General features: G+C 36.0%; 4 protein-coding genes across 8 annotated transcripts; 2 read left to right on the forward strand and 2 right to left on the reverse strand.

The window, feature by feature from the left end:
- The first annotated feature begins 174 nt into the window (after positions 1–174).
- Positions 175–11802, forward strand: LOC105699785 (nuclear pore complex protein Nup98-Nup96). Of its 4 annotated transcripts, none has more exons than XM_012425076.2 (30): positions 175–325; positions 2956–3085; positions 3287–3367; positions 3476–3700; positions 3925–4167; positions 4271–4483; positions 4547–4723; positions 4805–4923; positions 5066–5381; positions 5512–5695; positions 5813–5927; positions 6014–6154; positions 6234–6514; positions 6584–6816; positions 6919–7155; positions 7227–7480; positions 7555–7725; positions 7798–7864; positions 7954–8079; positions 8158–8331; positions 8416–8589; positions 8697–8926; positions 9026–9230; positions 9339–9476; positions 9579–9855; positions 10010–10267; positions 10369–10677; positions 10748–10845; positions 10922–11168; positions 11310–11802. In XM_012425076.2, exons 3-30 carry the CDS (start codon positions 3337–3339, stop codon positions 11500–11502), a joined length of 5436 nt encoding a protein of 1811 aa, XP_012280499.1. In that variant the 5' UTR covers positions 175–325; positions 2956–3085; positions 3287–3336; the 3' UTR covers positions 11503–11802. The 4 variants fall into 4 exon arrangements, with proteins under 4 accessions (XP_012280499.1, XP_012280500.1, XP_023290185.1 ...); XM_023434417.1 differs by lacking the exon at positions 175–325 and adding an exon at positions 666–765; XM_012425077.2 differs by lacking the exon at positions 2956–3085.
- LOC105699786 (piggyBac transposable element-derived protein 4) lies at positions 772–2949 on the forward strand. Its single transcript, XM_023434418.1, has one exon. It carries the CDS (start codon positions 856–858, stop codon positions 2482–2484), a length of 1629 nt encoding a protein of 542 aa, XP_023290186.1. The 5' UTR covers positions 772–855; the 3' UTR covers positions 2485–2949.
- Positions 11803–11804: 2 nt separating the features above from the next.
- On the reverse strand, positions 11805–15760 carry LOC105699787 (major facilitator superfamily domain-containing protein 12-like). 2 transcript variants are annotated; one of them, XM_023434419.1, is made up of 7 exons: positions 15134–15760; positions 13677–15048; positions 13217–13499; positions 13027–13141; positions 12526–12882; positions 12207–12460; positions 11805–12125 (listed from the first exon to the last, which is right to left on the reverse strand). In XM_023434419.1, exons 2-7 carry the CDS (start codon positions 13861–13863, stop codon positions 11990–11992), a joined length of 1332 nt encoding a protein of 443 aa, XP_023290187.1. In that variant the 5' UTR covers positions 13864–15048; positions 15134–15760; the 3' UTR covers positions 11805–11989. The 2 variants fall into 2 exon arrangements, with proteins under 2 accessions (XP_023290187.1, XP_012280504.1); XM_012425081.1 differs by having other exon boundaries at positions 15131–15760.
- LOC105699617 (prefoldin subunit 6) lies at positions 15746–16273 on the reverse strand. Its single transcript, XM_012424755.1, has 3 exons — positions 16210–16273; positions 15952–16147; positions 15746–15875 (listed from the first exon to the last, which is right to left on the reverse strand). Exons 1-3 carry the CDS (start codon positions 16271–16273, stop codon positions 15746–15748), a joined length of 390 nt encoding a protein of 129 aa, XP_012280178.1.
- Positions 16274–16602: the final 329 nt, after the last annotated feature.

The following is a 16602-nucleotide window of genomic DNA, read 5'->3' on the forward strand; positions in this document are numbered from 1 at the left end:
ATTGGGCGCAAGGCAGCCATATTACTTTGTCTCTAGGCCTCAGCCAATCAGAAAGCAGTTATCTTCCCTATGCAATATGGTCGCGGACCACTTTCATCCCGTCCACTAGATTCCACTAGATTTGTCCTCCTCATCCTAGTTGAGATTTTTGCCTCAGTCCATTTATTCCTATGTTTGTTCATGGTTCATGGTGTTACTTGATGTCACAGTTGGTTACGATTCATTACAGTTTGTGATGTTTTTTTAACGATGCTGTTAATGGCAACAATACGGTAACAAGTTATTTTGTGTGCAACCCGTACAGCAGTTTTCCATCGCTTTGTTGGTGAGTTCTTAGTGCATTAGATCGAATTACATTTGTGAGCAAGGTTTTGTTTTCATTAAACAGGTGTAGCAACTTATATTTCAATAAACTACGAAGAACGTTTGATTGCTGCGCAAAAGCTCTATTGGCTGTTTGAATTTTACAATTTACGTTTAAACTAATTATTAAATATTTTTTCGTTGTTTTTTTCCCGCCAAACTAGTAGGTTATGTAGGTTATGTAGGTTATGTGAGGTAAATTTAACCACTTCGGTACGAGCGTCGACTATAGTCGACAGCCACAGATGAACGCACCCAGCCGAGCGTCGACTTTAGTCGTCAGCCAAAAGTTTTTACTTTATCTTGCAGTTGTAGGCGTATGTTGAGCTAATAAGTTACTACGAATCTGTGACCTTTTTACAAGTCCTTAGTAGGAGTTATTATAGTACACTTTTGATTCATGTAAGTAATAATATCATATACCTATTTCCGAGATTTTTCGTTTTTTATTTTTTATGTTACGTCTTAACTTTTGTAATTCTTAGACCCATAATGGATTCTGACGCGTCAAATGAAGGCAGCATCGTTTTTAGACGTAAAAACGTTACTTTAAAGAGGAGGAGGGAATTAATTCTATCGTCGGATTCAGAAGCAGAAGAATTAAAGGGAAAAGAAAACAATTCTACAGTAAATACGTGGTCGCGTGTAAACTTGGATCCACACATATACACGTTTGTTGATAAAGACTGTGGAATTAAAGCAGGAAATATTAATGATTCATTCAATATTTTGGATTATTTCAAAATATTTTTTTCCGACAATTTAATGACAGATATTGTTAATGCGACAAACAATTACTATCGATATACAGTTGCACATAGCGACATATCTCCTTCATTACAAAATTGGTCCGATGCAACAATAAATGAATTGTATACTTTCCTTGCATTAACGCTCATAATGTCTCGTATGAAAAAATTATCTATTAAAGAATATTGGAGTACTAATGAAGTGCTTAGAACGGATATATTCAATAAACATATGTCACGAGATAGATATTTAGTGTTGCTAAAGATGCTTTGCTTCGGCGATAAAGAATCTGAAAGTTCGGAAGACCGACTGACAAAAATTCGTCAACCTTTTGATAAGCTGCGCGAAACGTTCCAAAAATCATTTTGTCCGTTCAGGAATTTATGTATTGATGAGAGTCTCTTCCTTTTTAAAGGACGATTATTTTTCAAACAATATATACCATCCAAGAGAAATAGGTTTGAAATAAAATTATTTGTGCTGTGCGATTGTTCAACAGGATTCGTTTTGGATGTAATTGTTTATACCGGCTTAACTTCCGAAGTGCAAACATTTTCTGAAAAATTAGGTAAAACTGGCAATATTGTGGCAACATTGATGCAACCTTATTTAGGAAAGGGTCATCAATTATTCGTTGATAATTGGTATTCAAGTCCTGCACTATTCCAATATTTGCACAGCTTTGCAACAAACGCATGTGGGACAGTAAAAAAGCAATGTAAAGGTATGCCAAAAATGTCAGAAAAATTAGAAAAAGGAGATCTTAGTTTTAGATCATCGGGAAATTTGCTCGCACTGAAATGGCAAGACAAACGTGAAGTTTGGATGTTGTCCACTAGTCATTCAGCTGAATATAAAGATTGTGAAAAGAAAAATTATCAAACGGGTGAAAATATTCAGAAGCCTTCATGTATTATAGACTATAGCAAATCGATGAATATAGTTGATAGAAGTGACGCAATTATAAATACGGTTTCATCCATAAGAAAAACGCTGAAATGGTACAAGAAATTCTTTTTCCATTTATTAGACATTTCAATATGGAATGCATATTGTTTATATAAATTTAACACAAAAAGAACTATATCAATGTCCGAATTTCATTTGACATTAATAACAAAACTTCTAAACCAGTACTCTGAATCGAGGCAATACAACCCTTGTACTTCATCAGAAAACCTCATGCGTTTTAAAGAAAGACATTTTCCAGCACCGTACAATAGTAATAAAACAAAAAGGGAAAATCCATTGAGAAGATGTATTGTATGCTCAAAAAATAATAAAAGGTGTAGTACTAGATACTATTGTAAACAATGTAACGTTGGCCTATGTGTAGCCCCATGCTTCGAAATTTATCATACCAAGGAATAACATTTATCGTAATATTCAAAAACTTGCCTTATTTCTTTATGATATGAATGAAATAAAACAATAATGTTGAATTGAATTTTCTAATTTTTCATTCATCTAAATAAAATTGTGAACATTTAAAAATTCCGTAATAAAAACATATGCTATGCTGATTTACATTACAAGTAAAGCTGCCTGTAATGTAAAACAAGCTTTCAGTGCTTCAAAGCTTTCCTCATCAGAGTTCTGCAAAAGAGCAAAACGGATTCGTCACAAATGTACAGCACAAAATATCGTGCGGACTATGAGTGCCGGCTGTGGACAAGGTTTCGAGGCCGGTGTGCGCCGTACCGAAGTGGTTTTAAAGTAATGGGTACGACTTAAAATGCGACGCATTAAACGTTCTGCGACTTTACAGCTCGGTTATACGTTGTATATTGCTATTGTGTCATCATTCCATGACTACATATTTGCATTCAAAATTTTAAATAGGTTTACCGTTCTTTCAAATCTGCTCGAAAAGTAAACTATTCAATAAGATGTGACAAGTGCGGACCGTACTGTGAGATTACTTTCTGGTGGCCGATTTCAATAAGAAAAACAGAGTGTGACATAGTTTAAGGTCAGTCAACCACAACAAAGAGATTGCTTCTGTTATTAAGGATTTCTAAATTTATAAATGACTTTCTTTTATTTTGGAATACCAGTACAAAGTATTAATTAATCTCATAATTCAAAGCTGTATTAAATATTCGATGAAAATTGATTTAACCATTTTTTTGTATAGATTTGTTAAAATTATATAATTTTTTTCCTTTTCCAGAGAGCGTCTTTAGAAATAGTTTATTTAGCAGTTAAATATAGAAGATAATCATGTTTGGTCAAACTGGGAACACATCCTTCGGTACGTATACAAACTAATATTTTGTGGTATTACAATTATATTTTACAGCAGTTGTAAAACTAACATAGATGCTAACTAATTGATATTACAATTTGTTCTTCTCTCAAGGGGCATTTAATGCAGTAACTCAAAGTGGTCCATTTGGACAATCTGCATTTGGCAAACCTATTGCTACTACAAGTTTTGTCAGCGGAGCGACACCAGTATTTGGTAGCGGAAACACTTCCCTTTTCAGTTCTAAACCTACAGGTTCCACGACGGGTGGATTATTTGGTGGAACCACTACTACTCCAGCATTTGGACAAGCAGCGACAACCCAGTCTTCTTTTGGAGGTAATATATGTAATATATAAAATATGTCATAAGTATAAAATTCTCACAATCTCTTAATAATAATGGACAAGCAGCAACACCCCAGTCTTCTTTTGGAGGTAATATATGTAATATATAAAATATGTCATAAGTATAAAATTCTTACAATCTCTTAATAATAAGATCCAAATTCATATCTATTTTAGTTATATAATCTTTGTTATTGATTATATGCTTGTTTGTAGGCTTTGGAAACACAAATCCAAACACCAACTTATTTAGTACCCAGCAAAATGCAAATACAAGTCTTTTTGGATCCAGTAGTGGAACACAAGCATTTAGTCAAACAAATAAACCTGGAGGTTTCGGATTTGGAACCGCAACGGGATCAAATTTGTTTGGGCAAACCCCACAACAGACACAGCAGACTAGTCCTTTTGCACAGTCGAGTACCTCTGGAAACACAAGTCTTTTTGGTACAACAGGAGGTAATATTTTACAAAATGGTCTAATAATGGTTTTGAATGCATGAAGTTAATAATTATATCTAATGATTTACAATGTAATGTGATTTACTTAAAATATTTTCAGGTTTTGGAAATACCTCGGCCGCCTCAAATATGACCGGTACTGTTGTTAAATTTAATCCGGTTACTGGTACCGACACCATGGTGAAAAATGGAGTAACTCAAACTATTTCTACAAGACATCACTGCATTACATGTATGAAAGAATATGAGACAAAATCATTGGAAGAGCTTCGTTTGGAAGACTATGTGGCAGGACGCAAAGGAACTGGTCAAGGTTTGTAATGCAATATGTAGCCAATATTTATTAGGTCCTTCATTTGTCATAACTACTCTTCAGGTTTTGCACCAATGAACGGTGTATTTGGATCTGCAACTCAACCAGCATCGACTGTCCTTTTCGGAAAGCCTATGACTGGTTTTGGTGCACCAACAACTACCACTGGGTCATTTGCTTTCAACACTACAGCTCCAAATACTTTATTTGGTGCAAATAATCAAGCCAAACCGTTCGGTGGTAAGTTATTTTAAGATCGAAAGAAATTATTAACAAAGATATAATCTAATACAAAATTAAATCTGTGATCTGCATCCATAGGTACTCCTACTTTATTTGCAAGTACCAATACTAGTCAACCGACCACCACAGGATTTGGAGGTATTAATACTACCCAAAATACTGGATTTGGACCATTTGGAACTACCCAGCCAAATCAAGTAAGATTAGTCCACTCAATACATTTACGCGAATATATTTAATTTTATTTATGTCTTTTTGAACATGAAAGAAAATGGTGATAATCCACCTGACTTCTGTAGAGAAAAAATTATTGTTATGTCATTTTTCCTTTGGTTTCAGACTATTGGCTTATTTAATCAAAATAAAACGGCTTTCCCTACACCAGCAACTGCAAGTAGTACTGGGTTCGGTGGTTTCGGACAAGGCAGTCTATCCAATACCACCAACACCATCTTTAACGCAAAAGGGAACACTACCACTGGATTTGGTAACATGGGCACTTTTGGATCCACAACCACGCCAACTTTTGGATCGACTACTGGTTTTGGTGGAACTCAGAGTACCGGAAGTTCCTTATTTAATACATCTTTCAAACCTGCTGGAACTACCACTGGTTTTTCCTTCGGTTCCACACCTATATCCTCCAGTGGTCTCGGTAATGATTGTTTCTAAAATAAGTGTACTGTATTTATCACCGTCATTAATATTTCATTGAACTTTTATGTTAATAATATAACTTCAATTCATTTCTCATGCTCTCTGACGAAAGAAAATATTTATTTCAGGAACGAATACCGGATTGAACTTGAACACTGGAAACACTTTATTTGGTCAAACAAAATCTGGAGGTTTATTTGGAAGCGGTGGAACTAGTACATTTAACAATACTGGTGGTTTTGCACCATCTAATGGTTTTGGAACAAATACAAGCACCGTTCCTGGTTTTGGAACAAGTTTACTCGGAGGAGGGTAATTATTGATTATTACTCTGTTTTTTTAAAACATTAAAATTGAAAAAATTTGTATGCTGCTGTTTGTTATTTAATACTATAATATTTAGTGTAAAGGTATACATATAAATTTCAGAACTGGAATGAGCCAAACTCAGCAAAATTCAGGATCGGTCCCAGTACATCAACAAATCCTGGCTCTAGTCGCTGCTCCCTTTGGGGATTCTCCTTTGTTAAGAAATCTTCTACCAGTGAGTGAATCGTAATGCATCTATTTCTTCATTATTTATTTTAAAATATCTTTTTATCAACTTGCCATTGTGATTTTGTATCATAGGCTTCTGGAAAAGCAGAAGAACTGTTGAAACCTTCCACGACAGCATCCAAATCTTCAAGCAGTCCCCAATTCAAAGTCTCTACCAATTCAAAACCTGCAAAGATGAAAACTATAGCGATTAGTGTTGCACAATATTCCAAGGTAAATCATTATACGACTTACGCGAGTAATGAACGTCGCTATTGTGTCCTAAATATTCATTATTAATAATTTATTGCAGAAGTCGATATTTGAAGGCCTTGAGGAGGAAGATATTTCCTTAGTGGATGCGTTTCAACCACGGTCGAATGCAAAACGATTGGTTCTTCGTCCGAAAGCGATAAATGCTTCTGCGTCTTCACCAAGCGAGGGACAAGTTACTTTGTCGAATGGCGACGATAGAATTGATAAGACAGATCCTCTTAACCAGAACGAGGACAATGTTCCAGTTACAAACAAGGAAAACGATCTGCAAGGAACCAATCGCCAACTCGGTAACGACCGGAGATCTTCAACTTCCTGGTAAAATAATTATTCATTTGGTAACCGAATATGACCTATTTATTTTCAACCTATACATGTTGGTTTTAGGCTGAAATCTACCCTTTCGAGGAAAGCAAAACATCCAGATGAGGAATTGGAGGGATGTCAATCACCTTTCGGAGCAAACCTTCATGAAGAGATACTTGAAAATACAGTCGCAGAATTAAGGCCGCTCGAAGGCCAGAAGTCACACTTTCAACACTTAAATGATAGTGCAACATCTACGACCTCAAAATCCTCCAATAAAGGTGACACCTTGAACACGTCCGATTGCAATGCCGGTGAGGTGCTTCAAATTGTTATATAGATTTATTTGATTTAATTAAAGCGAAGTTAATTTTAACTCTTGCATAATTCGCATTGTTTTAATTCGTTTTTTATAGAATCTGTGGAAGAGGTCGATATTCTTCCAGGCCTGACAGATACTGATACTACTAATTTAGCCAATGTGACCCTTAATCGTGTGGGTTATTATACAATCCCACCTTTAGACAAATTGGACTACTATGTTCGCGGTGAAACTTGTATTGTTCCAAATTTGACGGTGGGTCGTAAAGACTATGGAAATGTATTCTTCCCGGATTCATTTGACATATACGGATTGAATTTGGATGAAATAGGTAAGCATAGATGCAACGTCTAATGTATGTAATGCGATTCATTTTAAGTAATAATTTTCTTTTCTGTGCAGTGCATTTTCGTCACAAAGAAGTCATCATATATCCTGACGATGAAAAGAAGCCACCTATAGGTCAAGGATTAAATCGTCTAGCTCAAGTCACATTAGACCGTGTTTGGCCACATGACAAAACTCTTCATCAACCAATTACTGATCCTCATCGCCTCGCAGCATTAAAGTATGAAGAAAAACTGCGCAGAGTCTCTGCAAAGCACGATACGCGATTCCTGGAGTATCGACCAGAAACTGGTTCTTGGGTTTTTAAGGTATATCCCTTGATGTGCTGTCCACCGAATGTCATTGCTCCACTCAACAATGCTTTTAAAATATTATTTTTTAGGTTCAACATTTCTCTAAATATGGACTCACCGATTCAGACGATGAAGACAGCAATTGCCCACCGGATGTAAAAAATAAAAACATTAATAATGCTGGTGTTATACCACAGAAAGCTGGCGATGCCTTGAAGCCGTTACAGAATTCAGTAGAAACGTTGAATGCTCCACAACAGGTTTAATTTCACGCACTGAGTCAAATTGTTTTGTCATTGTACACTTTTCCTTATATATTGGGTACTTTTTAGGTGCTTTATGGCTTGAATAAATCCTTAAGTGGAACGTATCAAAATGAACAGTCGTTTGATTTCCCCCGTAAGTATATGTTTAATATAAAGTAATAATATATACGTTCCTGGAGAAAATGTTCGAAGAGGAGTTGAAATAAACGTTTATAATTGCAGAAACTAGAGGACAAACTGCACTGAGTCCTACTGCGATCTGTGCCTCTATTGTTGGCACAAATAGTCATTCGTTGCAATTAATGAAAGCTTCTTTTTTTGGGACAGACGACGATGATTTCAATGGAGGTAGTGCAATACATTTTTTTTCATGCGGTACTGAACTTCAAAAATTGCTATTGATAACTTCAATGTATTTTATTTCAGTTCAAGATCATTTGCAAGCAACCTATAACAAGCGATACCTAAAACCGATGGAGTTATTTAACCAAGACCGAATGATTATGGATCACACGAGCAGTATCCCTCTGCTGCGTTCCAACTTGACAATTCATCACGACAGCATGTCTGCATATAACTCTTCGGTCCCTATAGAAAAAGGTACTTGCATAAATTAATATTATAAGACAAAAATTGTACTTTCTCAATATTTCTGGTATTATTTTTGCCGTACTATATTTTCAGACGAAAAAGTCGCACAATTAATGGATGTCTCATTCTACGATCCTCATGCCAAAAGCAAATTTTCAGTTCCCGTAACTACACCGGCGACCGTTGTCCTCAAGTCTAGATCCGATGTAGTTTTGCTTCAAGACTCTATTATGAATAAATTACAATTTCGCAGTGCGGCTGAAATCGGTAAGTAATTATTGCATGCTCTATTACCATTTTTAATATGAAATTAGTTAATTATTATCTTCAAAATATATACTTATTCTTTTATACACATTTTATTTTGCATCTAGGGATTCAAAGAGGCGGGTCTTTTAAAGCAAGCTGGGGCCCTGGACTGACACTCGTTTGTTTGAGCACAGAAGGACAAGCCGCTACAGTACCATTACTTTCACCATTTAGTCAACTAGACTCGTACATCTCTGGACGAACAGTTGACGATAAAACGCCAACAAATATAATTCAGCGTTTACAATTCTTGGGAGGTGAAGACTCCGACTGCGAGTACGTGCAAAGATTCAAGGTAATTCAACATGTAATCCGTTTATATTCAATTTATTTATCTCTATTTAGTATCGTGTTTTATTTCGTTAGAATATTTATATTATTACTACTGTTCTAGGATACCATTGAAGGTCATCTACGCATTCAACTCAATCATATGACTTCAAAAACACCGATAATTTCCGCTTTGCACGAGCATTGCGAGGTGGCTCAAGATCTTGCTGATCAATTTGAATTTAACGATCTGTTACGATATTGCAAAGATGTTTGGAAACTTTGTGTCGCACTTTGGGGAAATGTATCCGATGTACAACTATCCTCAGGTAACATGAGCGATAATCAATTGACATTCTTAATACTGTGTTATTACATATGAGTATTTATTATGACTTTTGGTATAAACGAAATAATAGTATTACGTTTAATTTTAGATCAAACTGATCATGATACTGTTATGAAACGACGAGAAGCTTTCAGCGAATGGCTTATGGAAACTGTCGATGAAACCGTAAAGAATGAAATTGCTGACTTTAAAGGACATGATGAAGAAATGCTGTCATTGCTTTCTGGTGCGTATGATCATATTTGATTTTCTTACTTTTACCCTCGTATACAAAATTTGTAGTGTAATACAAAAAATCATGAGGAGTATGTAACTTTTATTTTTGCAGCTTATAAATTGGACGAAGCGTGTGCATTAGCCAGAAAAGCAGGGGACCATTGTTTGGCGTTGCTTATATCTCAACTTGGGAGTTCATCACCTGTTAAGTCGTTGATAGAGCGACAACTCACTTTGTGGCAAGATGCCGGAATAGATGAGGACATCCTCCTTTCTCGACTGAAATTATTCATGCTGATAGCAGGCAAACCGGTGCTGGCTAGTAAACAAGGAGTAGTCAACATCTGCCAAGACTTGGATTGGAAAAGAGCAGTGGCCTTACACCTATGGTAATCAGAGATTCACCCGCTTAGCTTTCCATCGGAAGTTTAACCGGAAGAACTTGTTTAAGATAACAGTTCTCAATTAATGATAGAAAAAAAATGTATAAAAATGTAAGCAATATTACAGTATGAAGATACAGATTTATAATAATGTTTTTAGGTATTTATGTTCTTGCACTGCATCGATTACGGACGCTTTGGATATGTACGAGACAACGCTTGATGATACTTCCAAACACGGATGCGTACCAAATCCTTATCCCGAGTACAAAGGAGAAAATTACGAGCCCGAAAGTGGGAAGCCCATTTACGACCTATGCTTCCATCTTTTGAAATTATACTGCTTCGGTAGCCATTCCTTGGAGGAATTGTTGAATCCAGTCACTCACACCGCTGATCCTCTTGATTACAGGCTTAGGTAAAAGCGTATATTTTTTAAAACAATAGTTAAATATTATTTGAAATACTCTTACCTACTTTTAGTGAACATTGTCTAATGATATGTGTGTATGGTTTTAGTTGGTTCCTACGACAGGTTCTCGTTGGAATTGGTTACAGTCATATTTCTTCCCGAGCTGATGATTTGATAAATTTAAATTTTGCGGCCCAATTGGAAGCCTGTGACATGTGGCATTGGGCCATCTTTGTCTTACATGTACATGGATCTGGGAAATACCACGACTCCGTTCTCGACTTACTACATCGTCACATCGAATTACGAGAAGATGAAGAATATCTGCATCGAGAGGAATTTTTGAGGAAAGAACTGGGAGTACCGGTTTCCTGGATAAACGAGGCCAAAGCCATGAAAGCATGTATCGCCAAAAGGTACCCCTTCCTTTTTACGCGTGCAAATAATTAAACCAAACAAGATTTAACAAGATTTGATTTTCTCCAGGTATGGAGAAGCTGCTTGGTATCTATTAAAATCTGGAAAGTGGAACGAAGCTCATAAAATTATCATGACACACTTGGCTGCGGATGCAATAATAAATGGTAAGAAATAGTCATTTTATTTAGAAAAACTCACAGATCCTGGATTTTTAATTTAATATATGACCACAATTTGCAGAGAATTATGAGTACCTAAAATCATTGTTATCGTCATTGGCATTGATTGAACATTGCGGAACAGTCAGTGACTGGCCAAATCAGGGCGAATTACTTTGGGATTACATGGGAATCAATAGTGAAATTGAATCTCTGATGAAAAATTATGACAACTCTTCGATTTGCTGCAAATTGGAGACTCTGCAGCCACGTTTGATTTATATTTGCAGTAAAATCAGTGAATTTCCGTGTCCCACTGCGAAGCACAGGTATATTGTTTGACCTCTATTCAATTCTGATGCAGTTACCTACATTAATGCTCTGGCATTCAGACAATAGCAATACTTCAAATAATTTCGTAAATACGAGTACAAATCACCTTTGTTACTTATTTATTTGTCTCATTCTAGATTGTGCCAAGCAGAAATTGCAAAGAGGACTCTACATCTTGTTAAAAGTCTGTCATTGCTTTTAAGTAAGGACGGCAAATACACAGCAAAAACATTACTTTGTTTAGTAGCGCAATTACCATTACCTGAAGACTACACACAACAGGAACTTCGGCCACTTCTTAATATTTGTGTCAGCGAATACGTTCACTAATATCATAAAGATCCGAATTGTGATTGTACACGACTTCTAGTGCTCGGAGTACACTTATATCGTAAAAAACGGCGAGTACACTGTAGTGTCGCAATTATATCTTTAGCACAATTTTTGTAATTACGTTTTAATTCCATTAACGAGATCAACTTGTCCGAATTTCCGTTTCTTTCGTTGTATAATCGTTGAGATAGGCTACAAGATTTTATATTGCATTCCTATAAAGGTTTATATATATCTTTATCGTCAAATCATAGCTGTTATTTATACAAAATTTGAAAATAAAAAATTTTGATGATACCTATGAGTATACAAGAATTTTTTATTTCAGCCATACATGGAAACAGGACCTGATTGGTTTGTATAAAATATTCAATCGGAATGTTACAGTGAGTAAACGCAACTTGAAAACATTGGGGGTGCACCTCCTTTAAATAAATCTAATTATTCTGATTGAACACATCACCATTAATTGCGAGTTTCCTGGCTAAATTTTGTAATTACAACTTAAACATCGAGAAACTGACATCAGGCTGAGCAGTCCCAGCATCATTGAGGAAACACACACAGTTGCCAGGGTATCCCTGTTGTAATTTAAGCACAGCTCCCTGTCTTCGCATCTCCTGCAATTTTCGTATTATCTTTTACATTTTTTAAAGAATATACTATGCAAATATTTGTACACAAATTTTCTAATATCTTACGCTTTTTCGATTAGAACGACCGCCAAACCAGTTACGACTTTGTCTAAAAAGGTAACGCACGAATAAACCAGAGCACTCTTTTCCGTTCTGAGTCCAATTAAATCTGCCGTTATACTCAAGGAAGTAATCATTGTAATAGAACTTCCGGCGCCAATTAGGATGGCTGCACTGTATAAAGCAATGGCATTGCCTCCTGCAAATTCAACCACAAAGGAGGACAACACTCCAACAAGAGCACCAAGTAAATAGCAAACCTGTGAAAAGAAATCATTCGTAAAGTAACAGTTTCATGGCATTACATCCGTTTTTATCAATTTACCCTTGTTCCGCAAGACCTGGTGATGTACTTCAAGAATAGAGCCGCAGCGAAGGAAGACACATGTGCAACCAAAGGTACAGTAGCCAAAGCCTGTTTTCCACCAACATTTATATCCTCAATATAAAGAGGTAAATAAATGGTTGCCAGAGTGATGAACAATCTGCTAGCTACGTAGAGCATAGCAACTTTCAGTAACAAAGTAATGGTGGACCATGGCAGTTCCTGGGGAACGGAATTTTCAATACGTATTTCGGACAGATCCGCCTTGGATGGATCTTCGAGCAAATGCGACTTCAGGAATATGTGGAAGAAGATTGTTGCAACTACACCAATGACTGTTATCATCAGTGCAATATTCTGAGAAGAATTTAGACGTTACTTTAATATTATATTTATAGTTAAGTTCGTGTTAGTATTTTTGTCACATTTTTCTGCCCAATATTTTTCTCGCGAAAAAATGACTTTCAATTACTTTTCAGTGCACTGAATCAATCGACATACTCTAAACTTGTTGGCATCTTGTTCAGTAACTTGCAAGAGAGATTCATCATTAGCTGGAAGTACAATCCATGTAATGATGAAAACAGTGACAGCAGCTCCAACTTGTGCTGAGTATCTGGTGAATTTGACTTGATAAATTAAGGGGTAGAATTTCACGTCAAATACACTTCTTACTGGAGAGATGGTTTACCTTATGGCAGTTAATTCTGTTCGTATCAATGGTGATTTTGATAGAATTGGAATCACGGAGAGATGGGATATTTGGACAGCTGGCCAACCAGTTTGGAACACTGTGATACTTGCAACATAAACCACTTTAGCGATTGGACTTCTTGTGTCTACAAAAGTTCCAAAAATCACTGGAAATGAAAAGGTCACCATTATGGAGCCAATTAAATGCCACTTCTTTTTGTCATAATATCTATCAACGAGGAATCCAAATACTGGGGTGGCCAAGGCATCCACAATTTGACCTAAAAAAACATTGTTAAGTAATAATGACACTTAAAAAACAAATAGAAATGCATACATAATGTTTTAACTAATCATTACATATGAAAAGCTGACTGACCAACTGAATTGACAAGTTGTGGATTAATTCAAAACAAGTGAAAAGAAAAAAATATTCAATAAATAACAGGAACACATACCCAGAAACAATAATGCGCCAGCTGTAATTGGTTGAAAAAGTGCAATTCTTTGGAGATAAAGAAGAGTGTAGGAAAACCACATTGCCGCTGCGAGATCATTGAAAATATGTCCCAAAGCATATGCAGCTTTCGTCGAGAAAGGCACTTTTGGCCTAATAAGGCCAATAATTTCTTCATTGTAATCCATGTTTATAGTTTCTTTTAAATTTTACAATTAGTAAACTGCAGCAAACTGGTATAATTAACACTCATCAGCAGAAATTTTACAGGAAGTCGATTTTATCTAGAAATTTTACCTAAACTACAAAAAAGCATTCCATTGAATGTCAGACACAAATTCAATCACTTTAAAAATATCGATAAACGCTAACACTGTTTTATAAAATCAAGTAACTAATTAGAAAGTTTCTTGTTTCAATGGAGTACACTTCACCATGATTGATCCCCGGTTTTAATTACATCGAAATTAGATAAAAATCAAGTAACTAGATGTAAATTTTAAATTTTATTCTCCACAGGACACCAAATAAACATGTTTCACACTCAAATAAATGCAGGTGTAAGACTGATCGGTGTACCTGATTGTAAGACACGAATTCTTTGACGTATCAATGGCTACTACCTCAAGCAAGAATGATAAAGCTTAATTGAAGATATTGATAAGATAATTAATGTGATCGTCCAACCGGAACATTTTATAATCACGATTCGTCGTGCAATTACTCGAGGCCGTTATCGATAGTGCGAAGTTGTTCCACTCCTGCTGTAAACGCCCACATCTATGACTTTTAAATTACGATTTACCTTAACACAGTTCTTAGACGTTTCTTCACTTACTCTTAGAACATTTAACGCAATAAATTCACGATATTATCCAAAATGCGATTGTAACTTTTTTGTGAAAAAAAATTTCTTTCATATACGTCAGTCGCTGTCGATCTCTAGAAACGCGTCTACGTACCGGCATCGGTATTAATTAATATTTTACCAAGAAATCAAGGTAATTTTGGGGAAACAATTGCCAATTGATAAATGATTCACCAAGTCCGTCATCCTTAAGGAGTAAAGTCACACAGAACATAATCCAGCAGAAACTGAGTTGGCCGAGAGGCGGTGCGGCTGCAGGCTTTTCTCTTCATGGATAACACATACATTCATACAAGTTCTTTCCCGGATATTACATAGTGGTAGTATGTACAGCACTCTTCTTTAGGTAACCTGAGATCGTCAGGTGAAATCCGAGTAGCCACTGGTATGACAAGGCTCCATAAAGAGGGGAAGAAATCGATACCAGAGAATTCTTCTAAGGCCTCATCCAAAGAGATCAAAAATTATTCCTGCAGGATCACTGACTTCAATGTTATGCACTCAGCTGTAATATATTAATAAATAATAATAGTGAGTCTACCGATTAATTGGAATCTGAACTGTATTACGAAGCATTTCGTTAATACCACTTTTGGATTCCTTGGGCTCGGAATTATGTAACCCTCAGGGGAAGTGAAAGTCTTGCTCTACCAATTGGCCTCGATATGTTGCACTTGTTCATTGGGTTCGATGCACATCTCGAATTAAAATTCCTAGTCCAAATACAGCAGTATTACGTAATGCGATTGAAATAATGGCAATCAAGGGGATATTTCCAAGGTAGCAGCATTGTTTGTCACAGGGATTTAAACCGCAGAGGAGCTGGAATAAGACTAAAGAAGGTTTAGATTAGTGATAGGCTTTATTCATATGAAAGTTGAAGGTACTACGAATAGTTGTTTTCAAACTTATACTGAAACATCTCAAAATTTGAACTCGTCATCCAAAAATAATTAAAGACGTAACATGAGATGTTACATATTAGTTTGAATCTTAAATTATTTTGTTTAAAATATGTGAAAAAGCATGAACAATTAACGTGATTAAATAAATCTGAACAAACTGAAAAAACAATTAACACTAAGTTAGGTCGACAGAGTAGTCATAACTTTAGTATGTATATAAATATTCAGTTCTGTAGCAATTCATAAAAAAATGACTACTTAAAACAAACGTAGATCTTATTAAAGAAGCATAATAATTTATTTGAAAAAAGCCTTCACAGTAGCTTTCAATCGTTCTTCCACGAAGACATCCTCAAGCTCATTTACGACTTCCCGGAGAGATTCCTGTTTTTTATCAAGATCAGGTATCGTATCCTCGACGCGTTTACTGAAATTAAAAGAAGCAAAACATCAAATAAGATACAAAAAGTTGACACTTGCAGTAGTCGTCAAGTCAAACTTACAGTTCAGCAGATATGTATTCTACGCGCTTAGCAACATTTTGCTTTGCTTCGTTCAAATCTTGCTTTATTAAAACAGGTCCTATTAGTTTAAATACTTCACTCTCTGGCGACAAAAGATCAAGCTCTTCCTTCACGACCACATTTTCGTTAAGCTGACCGTCTAATTGCTGTCGTTGAGCAAGTGCTTTGTGATAATCTAGTATAAATCATGTACATTAATACAGATTAATATAACATGTTAATATATTTAAAGTATACCTCTTTGCACAATCTTCAATTTGTCTATTTCTGCCTTTAACTTTTTCACCACTTCTTCTAACATTTTCAATGAATGATGTATAAAATATACAAAATAAGGTGAAAGTCTCTACTTCGCTGTATTAACGACAATCAATTCAGCCGAAACCAACCGAAACAAGAAAGAAGAGTGAAGCAGAGAGTAGCAGCAGAGATCAGAGATGAGTTGGGAGATTGCTTACGGGCAGGATGGTGCGATCGCAACCGGTGCTGCCGTCTGGTTTCGAACGTTAGCTTTCACCGTTTTTTGCCCCCAAGGGCGGCGCAACGAATTTCTGATAGGAGCTCGCGCACTCGCGATGGTGGTACCATCTACCAATCGCCGTTGGCGGCTCCCGCACGCACACGCGCGCG

The sequence above is a fragment of the Orussus abietinus genome, unplaced genomic scaffold (assembly GCF_000612105.2).
Source record: "Orussus abietinus isolate OABI.00-Male unplaced genomic scaffold, Oabi_2.0 scaffold10, whole genome shotgun sequence".
NCBI classification, from domain to species: Eukaryota; Metazoa; Arthropoda; class Insecta; order Hymenoptera; family Orussidae; genus Orussus; species Orussus abietinus.

Bases quoted from the DNA above. Each gene is read 5' to 3' on its own strand.
- LOC105699786 (XM_023434418.1), top strand. From the start codon at position 856: ATGGATTCTGACGCGTCAAATGAAGGCAGCATCGTTTTTAGACGTAAA.
- LOC105699785 (XM_012425076.2), top strand. From the start codon at position 3,337: ATGTTTGGTCAAACTGGGAACACATCCTTCG. The intron at 5,696-5,812 runs GTAATTATTGAT...TATAAATTTCAG, and splicing joins ACAAGTTTACTCGGAGGAGG to AACTGGAATGAGCCAAACTC. The intron at 8,927-9,025 runs GTAATTCAACAT...CTACTGTTCTAG, and splicing joins AGTACGTGCAAAGATTCAAG to GATACCATTGAAGGTCATCT.
- LOC105699787 (XM_023434419.1), bottom strand. From the start codon at position 13,863: ATGGATTACAATGAAGAAATTATTGGCCTTATTAGGCCAAAAGTGCCT. The intron at 13,142-13,216 runs GTAAACCATCTC...CAAATTCACCAG, and splicing joins ACAGAATTAACTGCCATAAG to ATACTCAGCACAAGTTGGAG. The intron at 12,126-12,206 runs GTAAGATATTAG...CGAAAATTGCAG, and splicing joins GTCGTTCTAATCGAAAAAGC to GAGATGCGAAGACAGGGAGC.
- LOC105699617 (XM_012424755.1), bottom strand. From the start codon at position 16,273: ATGTTAGAAGAAGTGGTGAAAAAGTTAAAGGCAGAAATAGACAAATTG. The intron at 16,148-16,209 runs GTATACTTTAAA...GATTTATACTAG, and splicing joins ATTGAAGATTGTGCAAAGAG to ATTATCACAAAGCACTTGCT. The intron at 15,876-15,951 runs GTAAGTTTGACT...TTTTAATTTCAG, and splicing joins GAATACATATCTGCTGAACT to TAAACGCGTCGAGGATACGA.